We start from the raw sequence: 17,175 nt of genomic DNA on the forward strand, positions 1-17,175 counted from the left end.
TGTGGTACCGATTCATAAAAATAAAGGTGATATTCGAAGCTGGAACAATTATAGAGGAATTAAACTCATGAGCCATTCGTTGTAATTATGGGAAAAAGTAATTGAAGCTCGCTTGAGACAAGAAACTAATATTCTGGATAACCAATTTGGAGAAAAAACATTGTGATACCGATTCATAAAAATAAAGGTGATATTCGAAGCTGGAACAATTATAGAGGAATTAAACTCATGAGCCATTCGTTGTAATTATGGGAAAAAGTAATTGAAGCTCGCCTGAGACAAGAAACTAATATTCTGGATAACTAATTTGGTTTTATGCTAGGGAGATCAACCACGGAAGCTATTTATTTGCTTAGGAGACTAATGGAAAGGTTTAGTGCATATAAAAAAGATCTGCTTATGGTCTTTATTGTTTTAGAAAAAAGCATATGATAGAGTTCCTAGAGAGTTTTATTTGGCAAGTTTTAGAGAAGAAAAATGTTTCGAGTAAATACGTGGACATAATTAAAGATATGTATAATGATGTAGTGACTAGCATAAGAACTGTGAGGGAACAGAGTAGTGAATTCCTAATAATAGTTGGACTACAATCACTATACCAAGGTTCAGCTTTAAGCCTGTATTTGTTTACACTAATCATGGATGAGATAATGAGAGACATTCAAGGACAGATCCCTTGGTGTATGCTTTTTGCAGATGATATTGTTTTAGTGGATGAAACAAATGCTGGGATAAATGCAAAGTTGGATTTATGGAGATCAACCTTGGAATCAAAGGGTTTTAAGATAAGTAGAACAAAAACAGAGTATATGATGTGTAACTTCAGTAAAAAATAGGACTGGGAGGGGTGGTGAAAATTGATGATAGGGAGCTACCACAGGGTGAACTTTAGATACCTAGGATCAATCATGAACAAAGAAGGAGAAAGAGGGATGTTTTTATACAAAGAATTAGAATAGGGTGGGTGAGTCCGGAGTGTTTTGTGATCGGTGTATCCCTTTAAAACTCATGGGAAATTTTGTATGACAGTTATACGACCAGCAGTGATGTATGGGGCTGAATGTTGGGCAGTAAAGAAAAAACATCTAAACAAAATGTGGCTGAAATGAGGATATTGCGGTGGCTGTGTGGTAAAACTAGAAAAGATAGAATAAAGAATGAACAATTTAGAGCAAACCTGCGCGTTGCCCCTATTCATGATAAATTGCAAGAAACTCGTCTGAGGTGGCATGGCCATGTGCAACGGAGGCCTTTGAATGCTCCAGTAAGGAGAAGTGATTTGTTTCAAATTCAAGGCGCTAAAAGAGCTAGAGGTAGGTGATGCAGATACACAACCTTGGACCAACCCAAACCCAGTTGGGTATCTAAACCAAGATGACCCGGGTCCCAACCATTTTCTGGTTCAGTAGGATATTTAGAATTTATGTTATTTGGGAAAGATATGTAATCTTTTATTTTGGGGCAGCTATTAAACTTATAGGGATATTTCCTATTTGTGTTTTATTGAGTTTCTGTTTTAGTTGGTCTAACTCTAAGTTTTAGGAAGTAATTAGGAGTCTATTTTTTGGGGGGTTTATAAATACATGTGTAACCACGATTGAAGCAAATTTGAAGAATGAATTGAGTTTATGGTTTGAGTAGCCTGAGGGCTGTGTGCGTGTGCACTCTTCTCCCCCCCCCCCTTTTCTTCTTATGTGATTTCTTCTCTCTTCCCCCCTACAATTCTGATTTCTTCTCCTCCTAACCGGCCCTCCACCAATTTGGTATCAAAGCCAAAGGATTCCCATCTCCTTCCTTGTCCATCTCTCATCTCCTTCTCCTTCCCTAATCTTCCTTCCTATTGCTGTTCAACCGATCCCAGAAAAAAAAAAAAAACACTTCGATTCCACATAAGACCCCACCCCCTGCGGTTACATCAACATCCCCAAACCCCATTCCCCCTGACCACCCACAGCAGCCCCTCCCTCTATATTCCTAGTTTTCTTCCCGTTCCTTTTTTACCCCCACAGATAACCCAAACCCTCCCCTTTGATTCCACCCTTAGAAAAATAAAACCAACCCACTTTCTGTTTCCTTTTCCCTTCTTCGTCGCTGTAATAGTGAACAAAAAAAAAAAAAAAATCCTGCGTATCACTGAACCCCAGCCTGCAACAAACCCCACTGCCCCTTTTCAGCGACAGCCCCCACCGCCCCTTTCCCTCTGAAATCTAGGGTTCAACCCAGTGAAAAAAAAAAGGAGAGCAGAGAAGATAGAGCGAGAGTCAGAAGAAGAGAGATAGAGAACATCAAAAAAAAGAAGAGAGAAAACTCCTACCTGGTTCGGAGCTGCCGCTGCCTTCTTCCGTCGAAGTCGCCGTCCTTTGCTGAAGTCCAAGTGTGGGCTGTTCAATTCTCCTTGTCGAAGTCGAAGTTCCAGTCGAACTCCCCAAGCTTCAGCCATTTTTTCCTGTGGGCATTCTCTTTGGTTTCCAGCGGTAGAAGCCAAGTCCATCACGTCTTCCAGATTCTCACCCTCCCACATGATAAGTTATTCCTTTTAATCCCATTTTTTCCCAATATTGCCCCTCCCTTTTAACGTGACACTCTCCCTTGAGCTTTATATTTTCTTTACGTTTTATCTTTTTCTAATTTCTCATCATACCCCTATTATTCTCTCTTATCACCTTTTGTCATTTAATTTTATTTTGTTCTAAGTAGATCCCTAGTCTTTAATTTTTATTATCCATCATGTCCTTTCTTTGGTCTGCCTTAGCAACCCTTCAAAATTCCTTTAATTACAAACTGGTCATGGACCCTTTTGTGTTCAAATTTAGAGTGTGTTTGCCCAATGGAAAGCTTGCTATGTTTTTTATTGATGAAGGGCAAAGCAACAATTTCTTCTCATGATCTGTGGTAGAGATGTTATCAAAGAACATCCAGATCATTATTCACTCTGAGGATTATGTATTCGTTGAATTCTTTGTTTCTTATTATTGTGATAGTGCTCATTTTGAAGTGTTTGATTCTCCTCGGCGTGTTATTAAATTGGGTCGTGAATGGCTAGAAATACGAAAAGGCATCATTGATCATAACGGAAACTTGTGCACCCTACATCCTTTTCACATGCCCCAGACATTCATTCTTCATGGGTTAGTTGACAACGTTTGTTCCAAGCCAAAAGAGACAACACCAGTGATACAGCCTCAACCAGAACATCCAATAGTGGCAACGGAAGGCGAGCAGATCGTGGATCAGGTGACGACGAAATCCAGTGCAGTGAAGGTCATTCCCCATCATGAGTTCGTTCTTCCCCATGATTTCCCTGACATGGATGCAATCCCAAAGCTTCATAGTTTAGATTTTCTTCAAGTTGCAGACATGGAACCGATAGCCCCCGCTCGTGAGCTTTTATTTCTACCATTTTTTTCTCAACACCGGGGGAATTGATGCAAATACAATACCTTGGACCAACCCAAACCCAGTTGGGTATCTAAACCAAGATGAACCAGGTCCCAACCATGTTCTGGTTCAGTAGGATTTTTAGAATTTATCTTATTTGGGAAAGATATGTAATCTTTTATTTTGGGGTAGCTATTTGACTTATAGGGAAATTTCCAATTTGTGTTTTATTGAGTTTCTATTTTAGTTAGTCTAAGTTTTAGGAAATAATTAGGAGTTTATATTTTATTATTATTTTTTTTTGGGGGGGTTGGTTATAAATACATGTGTAACCACGATTGAAGCAGATTTGAATAATGAATTGAGTTTATGGCTTGAGTAGCCTGAGGGCTGTGCGTGTGCACTCTTCTCTCCCCCCCCCCCCCTTTTCTTCTTATCCGATTGCTTCTCTCTTCCCCCTACAAGTCTGAATTCTTCTCCTCCTAACCGGTCCTCCACCAGTAGGCCTAAAATAACCATAGAAGAAGTGGTGAGGAAAGACAAGTATGGCTTTGAATAGAGCTGATTGGTGAAATAGGATCCATGTGGCCAACCCCATTTAGTTGGGATAAGGCTGAGTTGTACAGAAATATAGAAAGGTATGAGGGGCTGAAGGGGGAAAAAAGAATAAAAGAAAACACAGCTGCTTGGATTGTAATGCAAAAAGGGCTTGGTGGACTCATCACAACCAAGAGGTGAAAAGGCAAGTCCCGCAAAAGGATAATGTTTTTAAAGATCACCTTTTCCTTTATAACTAAAAGAAAGAGAAGAAAATACGATCCTTTCCTCTTCTACCCACCTTTGAATCCATGGTTTTAATGTAGATGGGGTTCACAAAGAACCACTCTACAGGAGGATCGTTAATAGTTGCAGCAGATCATCAATAATGGAAGCAATTCAGAATTAAAAGGTAAACACCAAAATAGAAGGTAACAAATACTAGGGAAACCAGCAGTGGAAATGAACTCCAAAGGGGATCAAGTGGGCCTCTTGTGTGGTTGATTCAACCCTCCAAAGTTCTACTGGATCAGGTCTCAGGCTTCAGAGAAAAGCTGGTTCGATTGTTGCAGGCAGCAGGACAGAAAACAGGTCCGCAGGAGTGTGCTTCGATCCTTCTCTGGTGATGATCAGCAAACAGCAGTCAAGGACTAGATTGGAGAATATCTTCTGGACTTTAGCAGCAGTTGATTACAATAGTTGCAATCACAAATTACAGCAGGGAGTGGCTCGGTTGGGTGTAGAAGGCAGTGAAAAGAAGAGAATAGGAAAATAGAAGGTAGGAGAAATAGAAAAGGGGGATAAGGAGATTTGGCTCTCTCAGCCCTAGGATTTTGGCTCTCTCAGCCAGGTCTCCCAGCCCTTCATGTCACACACATGGACAAGAAAAAACTTGCTCAAAGAAATAATAATCAACTTCATTAAATCTTTTTTTTTTGGGGGGGGGGGGGGGGGGGCTCTAAGGGCATTACATATTTATGGGCAGCTATGCTTGCCTTACAAGTAAGAAAATTAGAAACTTGCAAGAAAAAAGAAACAAACTAAAAATAGAAACTTAAGCCTACTTTCTAAATCTGAAAATAGAAACTAAACTGAGCTAAGGTTGCTTAATAGACAACCACAAAATATCTAAGAGAATATTCGTAAATAGAAATAAAACTAAACTCCTAAATTCCCCACACAGAGACAAAATTGACCCTTCTAAAAAGTCTTCACATGATCTGGTCTTGGATCCCACAGGATCTTCTAATAATATTCCACCCAGGCAAAATAAGGGGCTGTGATATTGTTCATGTGAACGGTAACGTGAAACAGTGCTTTGGTCTCTTTTTCTTCATGTTTGTCCTGCATCAGGTTTACTATCTAACATATCAGGCAATTCAAGCCAACTGTGTTTAATTTTGTGTCTCTCTGCACAATTCCTATCGGAAAAGTGTTGGTCTCATTAGTTAAATTTGATGGGCCATGAGTCACTGTTAATTTTCTAGTCTTGATGGACAGTATGCCTTGTGAAACCAGACCACATTGTTTGAATTACCTTCCAGATTGCTCCCTATACAACTTTTTGGAAAAAAATCCCTCTATCCTTATGAAGCATACAATAAATCAGACTGGAAGTATATTGAATATCCATTCTTCGAGATATGAGATTGAGTGATAAGGAATATTTTTACTCTTATAGCCAAGCATATCCTTTCTAATGCATTAGATAGGCATTCTGGTAATTTTTGAAGTCATCACTTTTTTTCCCCCAACTTGAAAAATGTACTTATTCTCCTTGGGCAGCAAACTCTGCTAAATTTTATGGTTCACATTTCCATTTATGTATCATTCTTAATATGGTTGATCAGGAAGGTCTTGCTGCTGCTTTTGGTAATGGCCTATCAACGGCATGTGTTGTGAATATTGGTGCTCAGATGACGTCAATCATCTGCATTGAGGTAAAGGCAGTTTGTCTGCATTACTAATTTCTTCCTTGTTATTTGTAAATAGTGTTGGACTTTAATGTTTTAACATTTGTTAAACGATAGTGTGTTAAAATTATCATATTAATTGATAGATTTTGAATCTGCTGCTGCTGCTATGTTGCTCAAGTCTGTGAGTTTTGATTCCAAAGACTTGGATCGAAATGTGTCCTTCCCTTTTAATCCTGATGTAGATTCTGGCCTGAAGGAGAACCAAGGTGGTTCGAGTCAGCCTCATGTGGACCAGCTTGGACCAGTTCAAACCAGTCAAGTAGACCAGCTTGAGCCACCCAGCTGACCTTCTAGAAGAGGCCTTTACTGGCCACAATTTTGACAGGAGATCATCTCCAGATGCCTAGTTACTAATTTATTTAGTTTCTATTTTAGTGTCCTTGTTTGTTTTAGAAGGCTGAGCTATAAAGCCTAGTAGTTTCTAATTTTAGTTAGGTTTTAGTAGTTTCTATTTCCCTACTTGCTATTTTCAGATTGGTTTCTATTTTTATTGTAGGCTTGCCTAAGCTATTAATAGGCCCCTTATTGTAAGGAAGGAACAGATTTTGAGAATAGAATTTTCAGGCCATGTTGCCACCGGTTATGGGAGAAATTCCATGTTTCAACAGCTGGGATAGCTGTAGGTGAGAGACCCAGGCTGAGAGAGCCATTCCCCTACCCCCTTCTCATCTCTATCTTCTCCTCCATTGCAATCGATCCCCTGTTGTGCTGCTGCAACCACAGTGAAGAACACTCAAAGGCTGCTACCACTTTCCATCCAACATCAAGGCTGTTTCTGTTTCTGCTGCACCCATTCGAGTGAGACTGCTGCTGTTCCTGAGGCTTGATTCCTGCTACAACTTCAAGGCCGTGTATCTCCATTCCCTTACATCAAAACCTGCAGAGTTTTGGAGCATCATCTCACACCATCATCCCCTCCATTCGATCCCCACTTCTACCCCATTCCATTGGCTGGAATCCTCCATATTCACAAACCTTCTATTTTCATTCCCCCTTCATAACTTCACTTCTGTCCATCAAAATTACACCAAACTTGCTGTAGATCACCTACTCCACAAGGCCCCCACTCGATCCTCATTGGAGTCCAAACAAAGTGCTGGTTTGTTAGATTACTCTTAACCTTCTATTTTTGGTGTTGCTGCTTTATCCTTCAATTCAATCATCAGAATCAAGTGTGACTTTCAGCAGTGCTTCTACTCCATACAAGCATCAATCGACCTGAGTTTGTTCCCTTCCAATGGCTGGTTTGGTTTTTATCCACTGATTTCTACTTTCTAATTTTGTGATCTGTTGATAATTGGTGATCTGGTCATCCTATTCTGTCCCTGTCTGGAGGGTTTGCTGAATACCCTGTGGCTTACACTCGACTTTGCTATTAGCCCACTTGATTGGCTGGGATTACAACCCAAGTTTTACATCTGAGTTTCAGCCCTTGTTATGCCCTGCGTTTGGGGTTAATTTTGATTGACTGCTGTGAACTATTGTGGATTATTTGGGACTAAATTAACCCTAATTTAGTCTTACATTAAATCCACTAACCACTTGCTTCACTGCCCATAAATTTTATACTAGGGGAGTTATAAGAATGAAACCTTCACTTTTATACAGCAGTTAGGGAAATAAAGGTATCTTTCGTTTTAATAGTTAATGCCTCTGCTGATTTTCAGGATGGAGTAGCTCTGCCTACCACTGGAGTGACTTTGCCATTTGGTGGAGAAGTAAGTATACTGATTTTAGAGGCATGTACTATCATGTGCATTGTAATTTCAACAGTCCACCCCCCCCCCCCAAAAAAAAAAAAAGAAAAAAAAAAGTATCTCCCATAAATTATCCTTTTCAGGTTTAATGCTTTCTCAAGCTTAATTTACGAACATAAGAGATACTTTGAGATACATACTTCTGGACCTTTGTAATTGGCACTGTTATGTTTTGTTATAAGACTCATAACCCAACCAACTGAGATCTTTTTATTAACATGATATCTCCTGTTTCCTTCCTAAATTAGTTACTCCTTTGTTTGTAACCTCATTTTCTAAATGGTCATGTATTGACCAAGCTCTAAATGAGTATTCTCTTTCAGGATATATCAAGAGGCTTCCTATGGATTCAGCAACACCATCAGACATGGCCAACAATTTGTACTAACCCTCTGGCAAAGCCTATAGACATGTTGATGCTCAACAAATTGAAAGAGTCTTATTGTCAGATTAGAGTGAGTTTCTTACTTGTTCGCCTTGATATCCTTAGGCCCTGATTTTCTTATCTAAACAATTAAGCTTCTCTTGTTGGGAGCAAGTTGTTTCTCACTTTTCAATAATCACTGGATATTTGTATCTTTTACTTTGTATTCATAAGCCTATAGTTTTCCTATGTCCATCTTCATTGTGGTGCTATGGCACATTTATTGAACTGAAGCTGGCTTACTGTATGATTTTAACAGATAACTAGGCACATGGAAAGAAAGGTGGAAAGAAAGGTATTTTATGATGTGTAAAATGATTGACTTGAATCATTCTTTTTCAGTTGTAATTTTTTTCTCGAGAGTCTTGGAGCTTCTTCCTCCTCTTTGGCCTGGAGTTAGCGTTAAGGGGAACCAAGAAATAATGTGGTTCACTGGTTGAATGGAACTATTGAAGGAAAAGATGGCCTTGTCAAAGTCACTAACTTTTTGCGTAGTGAAATCTTGGTGGTTGAAGTCCATGGAATTGTTTCCATTGTTAATTGTCATCAAAGTCAAAATTGTAACAAAGATTTCAGCACTTGGATGAAGCTCTTTTAAGGAAAAGATGGTCTTCTTAGAGTCACAGGACATATACTTTATCTGATTTATGGTGGGGAAGTTAACTTAGTAGTTTCTAAGTACAATGAGTTGATTCAGCTATTACTAACTGCCACTTTCATAGCTGTAAATGTGGATTTCTACATGAAAGGAGTTCCCTGGTTTTAAAATGATGAATTTGAGTTTGCGTGGGACTTAAAAGGTGTGATCTTGGAGAGTAGAAGTAGTGCAAAAGGCACTTTTCCCTTTTTTGAAGAAGCTCATACCAGTGCAACATATGATTAACTTCAATAAGTGGTCATTTGTAAACCCCATCTCGGCCGGAATTTTGGAACCAAATTCAGTAGTTGGAAATGGTTATATTCTTAAAGTTCTTTGCAGGGCTGCTCAATACTACATATTCTTGTGAGGTGAACTTTAAATTCTGTTGGAAGGTTTTTGGTTCGAATGTTTCTACATGTGGTCATTCTCTTGCTTGGGCATTAGGAGAGGCTCAATGTCCATGGAGCTTACTAAAACAGCTGACCATGTTTTAGATGTTTCTTAGTACTGCTGTTGTATTTTATGGTCTTAATCTTAGGAGCAGAAATAAAAAGCAGATTATGTCACTAAAGGGGACTGACTGGGACTTTTAAAATTTTAAGATTTTCATGTTTGGTGGAATGCTTACAACTAATTTTGTATTCAATAAAATCCGATTTTGTTGATTAAATTGAAATTTTTGTTATGATTTCCTAGTAGACAGTCGTCTATAGACCATAAGCATTTACTTTAATGAGGAGTTTGCTGAAAGTAACTTGCATTTGAAAATTTTGTATGAAATGGCCTCTAGTTATATTTAATTTCCTTTATTTTGCAGGATGGGGAACTCGATGCTGTTGCAGTAGTTCATTCTTATGACGATGGAATGCCTGCTGGAGTCCATAAGACTAGACTGACTGCTCTTAATGTAGGTTTCTCTTGTTAAAAAAACCCTTGTGCATCTGTTTCTCTGTTTACCTAGTAGTTACTAGTAATCAACTTGTTCAGTTGCTTTCTCATTGTGTTGATCTTAAAGCTAGTTTACATGAATCTTGGTCAACATTGTGAACTGTTATGTGGTAGGATAGAAAATATTGAATAGGAATGAAAACAACGGAATTGTTAAAATTTATGCTAAGAGATTCCTCAGGGAGACTCTCTCTTTTCATTTAATTTTTAAATCCTGATTCAATCGGCATAAAGAGAGAAACGGGAGGTTTTTATTTTTTCTTTCCCCCCTGTAAGCTACAGAATTTTATTGAAGAAGAAAGAATACTAGAAATAATACAACCACCCCTCAGAGGGGAGAAATTGAGGAGATGTTTCCTGTAGAATCTGAACAAGGTGGATGACATGTTCTTGTGGATGCATCTTAGGGATGTACATTTTGGAATGGGTCTTTGGCTGGACATAAACAGAAGGATCGTTTAAAGTATCTTCCTGCTCTATTCCAAGATTTGATGTGGATGTCAGGGCTGGTTTCTTAGATCAGGCTATTATCATATGTAGTATAAAAACACATCATGTCCGTCTTTTGGGGAACTATTATATTCATTTTGTTGGAGGAGAATATCATGTAGGGATTTGTCATCCCTCTTTGAAGCCTTGTTTAATTTTTAGTAAGGATTTTTTTTTGTAGCCTAGCAAAAAGGAAGTAGTTTTAAAAAAAAAATTCTAATCACTTAATAGTCTTCTTTTCTTTTAGAATGATATTGATAGCATGGATCACATTTGATGCCTAATAGTTTCTGGAAATAGGTTCCTCCTATGGGTCTGTTCTACCCTCAGCTTTTGGTTCAAGATGAGTATCCACCACCACCTCGTTCTTGGTGAGTTATTTCTCCCCCAAATTCTTTTCTTGGCTTGCAACAATAAAGTGGATATGCAGATTTTATCTTTTACATTTTCTACTTAAAGTTTGGCTTTTTATCTCCAGGTTTCATGACCATGAGGATATGCTGGAAGATACATGGCATATGGATTTCCCCAGAAGGTCTGATATGTCAGATGGCTTGTTTCTTGGTGTAAATGGTGGAATGCCCATGTGGGACAACTATCCAGTCATTCAAACAAGACAGAAGAAGGAGGATAATCTCGGTCTTGCAGAAGCCATAGTGAATAGCATTCTTTCAACTGGTAAATTTTGTATATTTCTTCCACTTTGGAATTGAAGAATTTGATAGAATATTTAATCAAACCATCCCATACCAAATTTGCAGGGCGTATAGACCTTCAAAGAAAATTGTTTGTCAGCATACAGCTGGTAAGTTTTGGTAGTATTTGTCTACACTATTATTCGGTTACATGTTATGTATTTTGGAGAATGACATTGTTCTGGGCCTCAGATTGGTGGGGTAGCGCTAACAAGTGGACTTATTGGAGCAGTGGAGGAAAGGTATTTCTACTTTCCCCTTTCTGTGTTCTATATTCATTTTCAAAGCACTAACAGTTTGTATTATCTTTGGAGCATTGGATTTTTGCACTCTGTTCAAATGGAATCCTGGTATAACTGCCACTTATCTATATGTCTCAACCTATTTTTTTTGTATGGAGCATATCCACTGTTCCAATTTTTGTCTTTCTTACTCCAGCACTGAAATTGCTTCATTTACTGAGACTCCCATTCACACCATGAGGCAGTGCATGCTCTTCTATTTGGTCTGCATTCTAGTGTATGGATTTTAAATTTGCAAAAATTTATTTATGACAAACTGTGAGAACCAAGATGTCCCGACGATGAGGTCCGTCTCAATAGATGAAGAATCGCCACCTAGATTAGTCCATTAGGGTCTAGGACCCACATTGAAAATATTTGACTCCATATGAACTAGTACGGCCACAAGAGTTCTGGTCATGTTGTGGACCAGGGAAGGTGTTAGGCATCCCAGTCGACCCGGATAAACCGGTCTTCCTAATTGCTCGGCATTAGTACTTCTAAGAAAGGAAAAGGGAGAACCATACCTTAGCTGAATGCACTACAAAAGAAAGGTATAGTAAATATAACCCTGTTTCTTAAACATAATATAAACTGAACATAACTACACAAGTTAAGAAGGAACAATAAAAAGACCTAAAAACATCTTGAAACCATAAAGAAAACAAAGAACAAAAATACCTATAAAAAGATATGAGTGCCGAGATTAATATGACACCGCTGCCACCTTGTGGAAGGCAGCAGCGAGTCTCATGCGATCTCAATGCTATATCTCCCAAATTATGAAAGCAATGAAACTGAAATTCTAGGAATAGAAAGAGTACTTATAGGACTTTGAAACACACAATGGCAAAGGTCTTGGGGATGCCCACTACACTCAGGATGCATTGCTGACAAGTCGCTGTAGAGACTCCTCGCTGCAATCTAGAGCTCTTCCACATGAATTCTGGATGCTTTGAGGATTGGGCATGGCCCTTTTTATAGCTTAGGAGATGGTAACCTTCCTTATGAGGATTTGGCATTTTTAATCACCTCAAACGTTCGATTTTGAGGGATATACGCTCCTATTAATCCAAGGGTCAGAAATAGAGGCGTTAAGGTAAGTATTTTTCCCTAAACCGGCACGCGAGTGACTTCCACAATGTGGCGCCGTGCACTGTAGCGACACCGGTGTGTGCCGTCACAGGGCGAAAGCATGCCATCTAAGACGTGCCCCGCGTGGTACGTGCGTCGCACATAAGCATGTCTTTGGTAGGGTTTTCTCGATTCCAATTCGGGTTTTCTTAATTTTTCTCCAAATTTTTAAAAATCTATATCTTTGATTCTGTTGGTTCAAATTTCATGATGGTGTCGTTGGAAAGCTTGTTCTGAGTTCTATCCTTGGTTGCAGAGTTTTGCATGCCATTCCTTCAAATGAAGCAGTTGATACTGTTGAGGTTAGTTTATTCTACTTGTTTTCTTGCTTCTCTTAAGGTTAATTTTTTATTGGTTTGTCTGAGTGTACTAGTGTGTCAAGTTTTAAATGCAAAGGGAACCTGATAAGGAAAACATAATTCTTTGCTACTGCTTCAGTGTGGGACATATGCCTTTATTCAGTGGACAAGTTACATAAACTTGTTCTTCCCTTAGAATTACTGAACTAATCATGGCCTTTGCACTTTTGCGCTGAACACCTAGCAATGACCTAAATAATAATCTTACTATTTTTGTTTCATTATTATTTTTTAACTCTGTGGCTCCCCCCCATCTTCCCTCTTAAAAGGGAAGGGGTTGGGGGTTTTTTCCCCCTCTCCCCCCATGGCCCGGCGCCCCCCCCCCCCCCCAAACCCCCCCCCCCCAAAAACACCTCTTTGTCCGGACCTCCCCCCCCCCCCCCCAAAATACTTGGTTCAAGAAGTTTTCATGCCAAAGTCGAAGATTTGATTTTATATGGGTTTGAGGGTATATATTTTCGTTTTATTCTTTCTATTTTGACATTTTTTCAGATTCCCCTGGCTTTCCCTGACTTAATTGTATTTTTTTTTTTTACCTTTTAAACTAAGGCTTTTAACTATCCATTTCAATTTTTCACTTTCCCCTCATTTTTTTCCTCTGTCTTTTCCCCCAAAACCCTTTTGTCCCCCGTCCTCTATTTTCTCCCCATATTCCCAATCCAAATTTTTTTCTTGATCCCCCCTCCTCCCCAATCCCCCCAATTCTTTTTCCCCTCCATTTCATCTTTAATTTTTAATTTTTTAAGGAAAACCAGAATGCTCAGTGATGTGAGAAAAGTCCATTTTGAGCATCTCAATTGTCATGGAACTGCTATTGAAATTTTAAATGAAATGATTTCAGACCATGGCAACCAAAGACAGCCTTCATTAGGGATGCAACTGGGCCAGTCTTTTGAGAATCCAGGCCAGCCTGGGTACCCAGGGCTCAACCCAGGCCCGGCTCAAGGTCGGGCTGGGATATTACATTCAAGGCTTAGCCCTGTTTCTGTCATTTTCATGTTATTTTTCATCCAAAAAAATAGAAAACATAGTGTTTATCCTAAATTTGTGTATGTTTAATATATGACATCAATGTGTGTAAATTATGATACTAAATGCATGGCTCTTATTTTGCACACTTTGTACATATATAATACATACTTTTTACATATGTTTGTATATATATATATATATATAGGGCAGGGCTGGGCCGAGCTCAACCCAAGGACTCAGCCCAGGCCTGGAAATCCCAACCTGCAGGATGAAAATCCCAGCCCAAGCTCTGAAATTCTTGAGTGGACTTTGGGTAGGCTTGGGCGCGTTGGGCTAACTTGCATCCATAACCTTTGTGGTTTCTTGTCTTTTTGCATCTAAGATTTTGCAACTTGTGGAGGTATTTATTTTCAAATCCATTTTCAGTAATATAAAAGTTTTCATTCAGTTAACCATGTTCTACTGTTTATTACATATCCTTTGTTACAACAGATTCTTGGAATTCTTGACTTCGGTCGGGATGCTTGGATTCATCGTGAGGACTGGATTCGCAATGGGATTCACATAGGGAGTGGCAGGAAATACAAGGATTCCTATTATCTTCAGGCGCAAGCTATGTGTTACATAAATTCATGAAAGGTGACATTAATACCACTATGCTGAATTCTCCAAGTCAAATCTTGTCCATTGCCGCATGTGTAAGCAGAGTGTATGATTCTTTGATCCTGTTTCAGATTGAAAATGTAGGTTGTTGGAAGCTGGGGAACGCAAGCTCTTCTTTTATTGTGTAGATTCTTGTACAGTGTTCTTCTTGTCAGAAGTCCTTCGTGAGCCTTCTTTATGGCTTCGGGAGAGGCTTAGTTGAGTGAAATTTGAAAATGAACATAATCATGAGCATCCTTCATTTGTTTGACGGAATAGATTTATCAGGGTTATATTGACCTTGCATTTAAATGTGAGAAATTAATCACCTTCTAATCCTGATCAGACAACAATCAGGACTAGCAAGTCTTTTACAATTGATCCTAGCTGTTACTGTTGGAGACTTTTATCATAGCAAAACCCTCTGGTCCACCATTAGGATTAAGCTTTAATCCTAATGCTGAAATGGTAATACATGGAGTGCAAATAGGTTTTTTGTTTTTTTTTTAAAGGAAAGAATAGATCAAATGTGATGGATAGAGCAAAGAACAGTCCATGGTGGAGATGTACCCTTGACAAAGAAAATGGCATTGGTGGAGTTGGACTAAATCACCACCTTTATCCTCAGAGAAAGAACAATCACAGTTAATTGTGATACAATCACCCATAGGAGGAGACCAAGAGATCCATTGAACAGTTAGATGATAGAAACAGAGATATTACAAGAGGAGCATACAATTCTATCACTAGCAGAATCTAGGACTTTGAAACCATACCTTATATTCTATCAGAGAAAATAAGAGATGCTACTTGTAAGTGTACGTAATTATCTGAAGAGAAAGCTCGACAATTCCTTTCCTTCCATAGGTTGGATACAGTTGTGGAGAATGATAGTAGTTTGAAGAGTTTGTTACAGGGAGCCCCCAGGCCCCCAGCCAAGTATGTAACAATCCAATGAAGCCATTTCTAGGGAAATGAAAGGGAAACCAAATCAAGTTGTGCCATGGAACATTCACACCAGAGCTCCTAATTGCCTCCCAAGCAGAAGATCAAGAGTACTTACCATTAGCTTGTGGTTTCCAAATAATGAGATCTTAAGAATTGGGCCCAAGAGTAGTCAATTGGGAAATTTGGGGCCATAACTGAACAAGAAAAATATCATATTGAAAAGTTCATACCCCTAGAGTTTAACTTCCACTATATTGTTTTAAGAAGCTTTCTTGAAAATTCTTTAGTTAAATTTTCTTTTCACCCACGGGTTGAGTTTGCAAACTTGTATGGATCTCGACTGATACAGAAGCAAAAGTTGTAGGAGGTGGTAATCTGTTCATACTGTGTGGAGATGGTTGCAACTATTACACAATGAGTTTTTTTAGGAGTGGCCTTAGATGTGTTTTTCTTTACTGTATGATGTGCTTCATTTACTTAAATTGTTAAAATATAATAGGGAAAAAGAACGTTGCTTGGTTGCGTGCTCCTACGGGATGGCAAAATTACCTCCCTGCTTCCCATATTGGATGTCTGGCACATGCTCCTATTGGCCCATGCCCCGTGCTGGCACAAGGGCCACACAACCAAGTAGCATTCTCTTTCCCGGCTTAATGTAATATTAGGTATGTTAATAAGGATTGTTTTGGTCTGGCACTTAGTTTGGCTAGAAATGCTAGGCTTCAAAACAAAAGAGTATCTGGTTTGCTTGACAGTAATTCCCTTAGTTTTTTTAATTACCTATTTTAATGATCATTCCATGAAAAAAAAAGGGCTTTGAAAATCTAGAGACTACGAATGGGTGCATAGATATACATGGACAACTAAAAACTAGAATGATGTATGAACATTTATGGAAAGTTATTTGATTTTTGAATATGAAATCAAAAAATTGTTCACATGACTCAAAAAGGTGAATGGGTAGTGAAAAAGAAAAAAAGTGATATGGGAAACGTATACCCATCAAGGTGTATGGAGTCGAAAATACCACTCAATGTTCTCGATCTCTTATGGATACTACCCGAACCCCTCGGTTAAGGAATGGATGTGAAAAAACTCATCCCATAATTAATGTGACTTATATTGCTCCAAGCTCTTGTTTTGGATGAGTACAATATCATTATCTTATTAATTACCACGTGATGGATCAGGTGTGCCAAAATTCAATGACACAAACTCCCCATTCTATCCTTTCTTATCATTGTTTTTATTTGACACATTCAGAGGGTGTCAATAAGAAAATCTCATTAGTCTAAGCCTAATCTAATCTAACTCTTCCATCTGTTAAAACTTAAAAGTATAAAATAGAGAGAGAGGCATACATCTGAGCAATTCTACACCGTCCCCTCCTCTCTCTCTCTATTTGCCCTTGAATTAGTCCCACATCGGCAACGTGAGCTAAATAGGAGAGAGAGGAGCAACTACAAAAACAAGATAGAGGGACTGCAGCATCTTAAAAGGGTCGGTTGGCTAAATATGCCGCGCTCGCCCTCGTTTGGTGAGTGCTGTATGGCTATCAAGACATATGGCCGACAAAATTTGTGGAACCTATAGGGTTGGCTCGTTCGGCCGACCCTCCAATCCCCATTTCAAATTCTTTATCGTCACTTTCATGATAAGCTAGAGGGAGATATGCGATTTGAAATACAGCAAATTAGCAAGATAAAACTCCCATCTTTCTGGCTGCTCCATTTGAACTTGAATAATCTGCGTTGCAGACTGCCCTTGATTGATTTTAGTCGATCGTGAGTAAAACTGGAGTCGGAGGTTGTTTGATGAAATGCCCCAAAGAGGTTTCGTTGGATGGACTAGTACGGGAATACCATGATTGCTTGTTATCCGCGTCTTGGAGCTCTGGATTTTGTAAGAGAGCTAGTTGAATCGAAAGGAAGGGAGGATTCGTGAGTGTGAAGTTTCTGACAATTCTCACCTAAGCTCTGGTGAAATTTGCATTCT

The 17,175-nt window shown here is 38.9% G+C and overlaps 1 protein-coding gene and 1 non-coding gene across 2 annotated transcripts in view; both read left to right on the top strand.

Moving 5' to 3' along the window:
• Positions 1-14,455, top strand: part of LOC122644970 (actin-related protein 9) — a 32,431-nt gene extending 17,976 nt beyond the window's left edge. Inside the window, exons 10-19 of the mRNA XM_043838351.1 lie at positions 5,766-5,855; positions 7,559-7,609; positions 7,972-8,103; positions 9,530-9,619; positions 10,450-10,520; positions 10,628-10,827; positions 10,911-10,954; positions 11,037-11,086; positions 12,516-12,578; positions 14,338-14,455. Coding sequence (XP_043694286.1) covers positions 5,766-5,855; positions 7,559-7,609; positions 7,972-8,103; positions 9,530-9,619; positions 10,450-10,520; positions 10,628-10,827; positions 10,911-10,954; positions 11,037-11,086; positions 12,516-12,578; positions 14,338-14,455 — 909 coding nt within the window. The remainder of the gene's footprint in view (positions 1-5,765; positions 5,856-7,558; positions 7,610-7,971; positions 8,104-9,529; positions 9,620-10,449; positions 10,521-10,627; positions 10,828-10,910; positions 10,955-11,036; positions 11,087-12,515; positions 12,579-14,337) is intronic.
• Positions 14,456-16,673: 2,218 nt separating this feature from the next.
• Positions 16,674-16,799, top strand: LOC122649247. Its single transcript, XR_006331220.1, has one exon. It is a non-coding gene; the product is annotated as a U11 spliceosomal RNA (small nuclear RNA).
• Positions 16,800-17,175: the final 376 nt, after the last annotated feature.

This window comes from Telopea speciosissima, chromosome 1 (assembly GCF_018873765.1).
Source record: "Telopea speciosissima isolate NSW1024214 ecotype Mountain lineage chromosome 1, Tspe_v1, whole genome shotgun sequence".
Classification (NCBI taxonomy): Eukaryota; Viridiplantae; Streptophyta; class Magnoliopsida; order Proteales; family Proteaceae; genus Telopea; species Telopea speciosissima.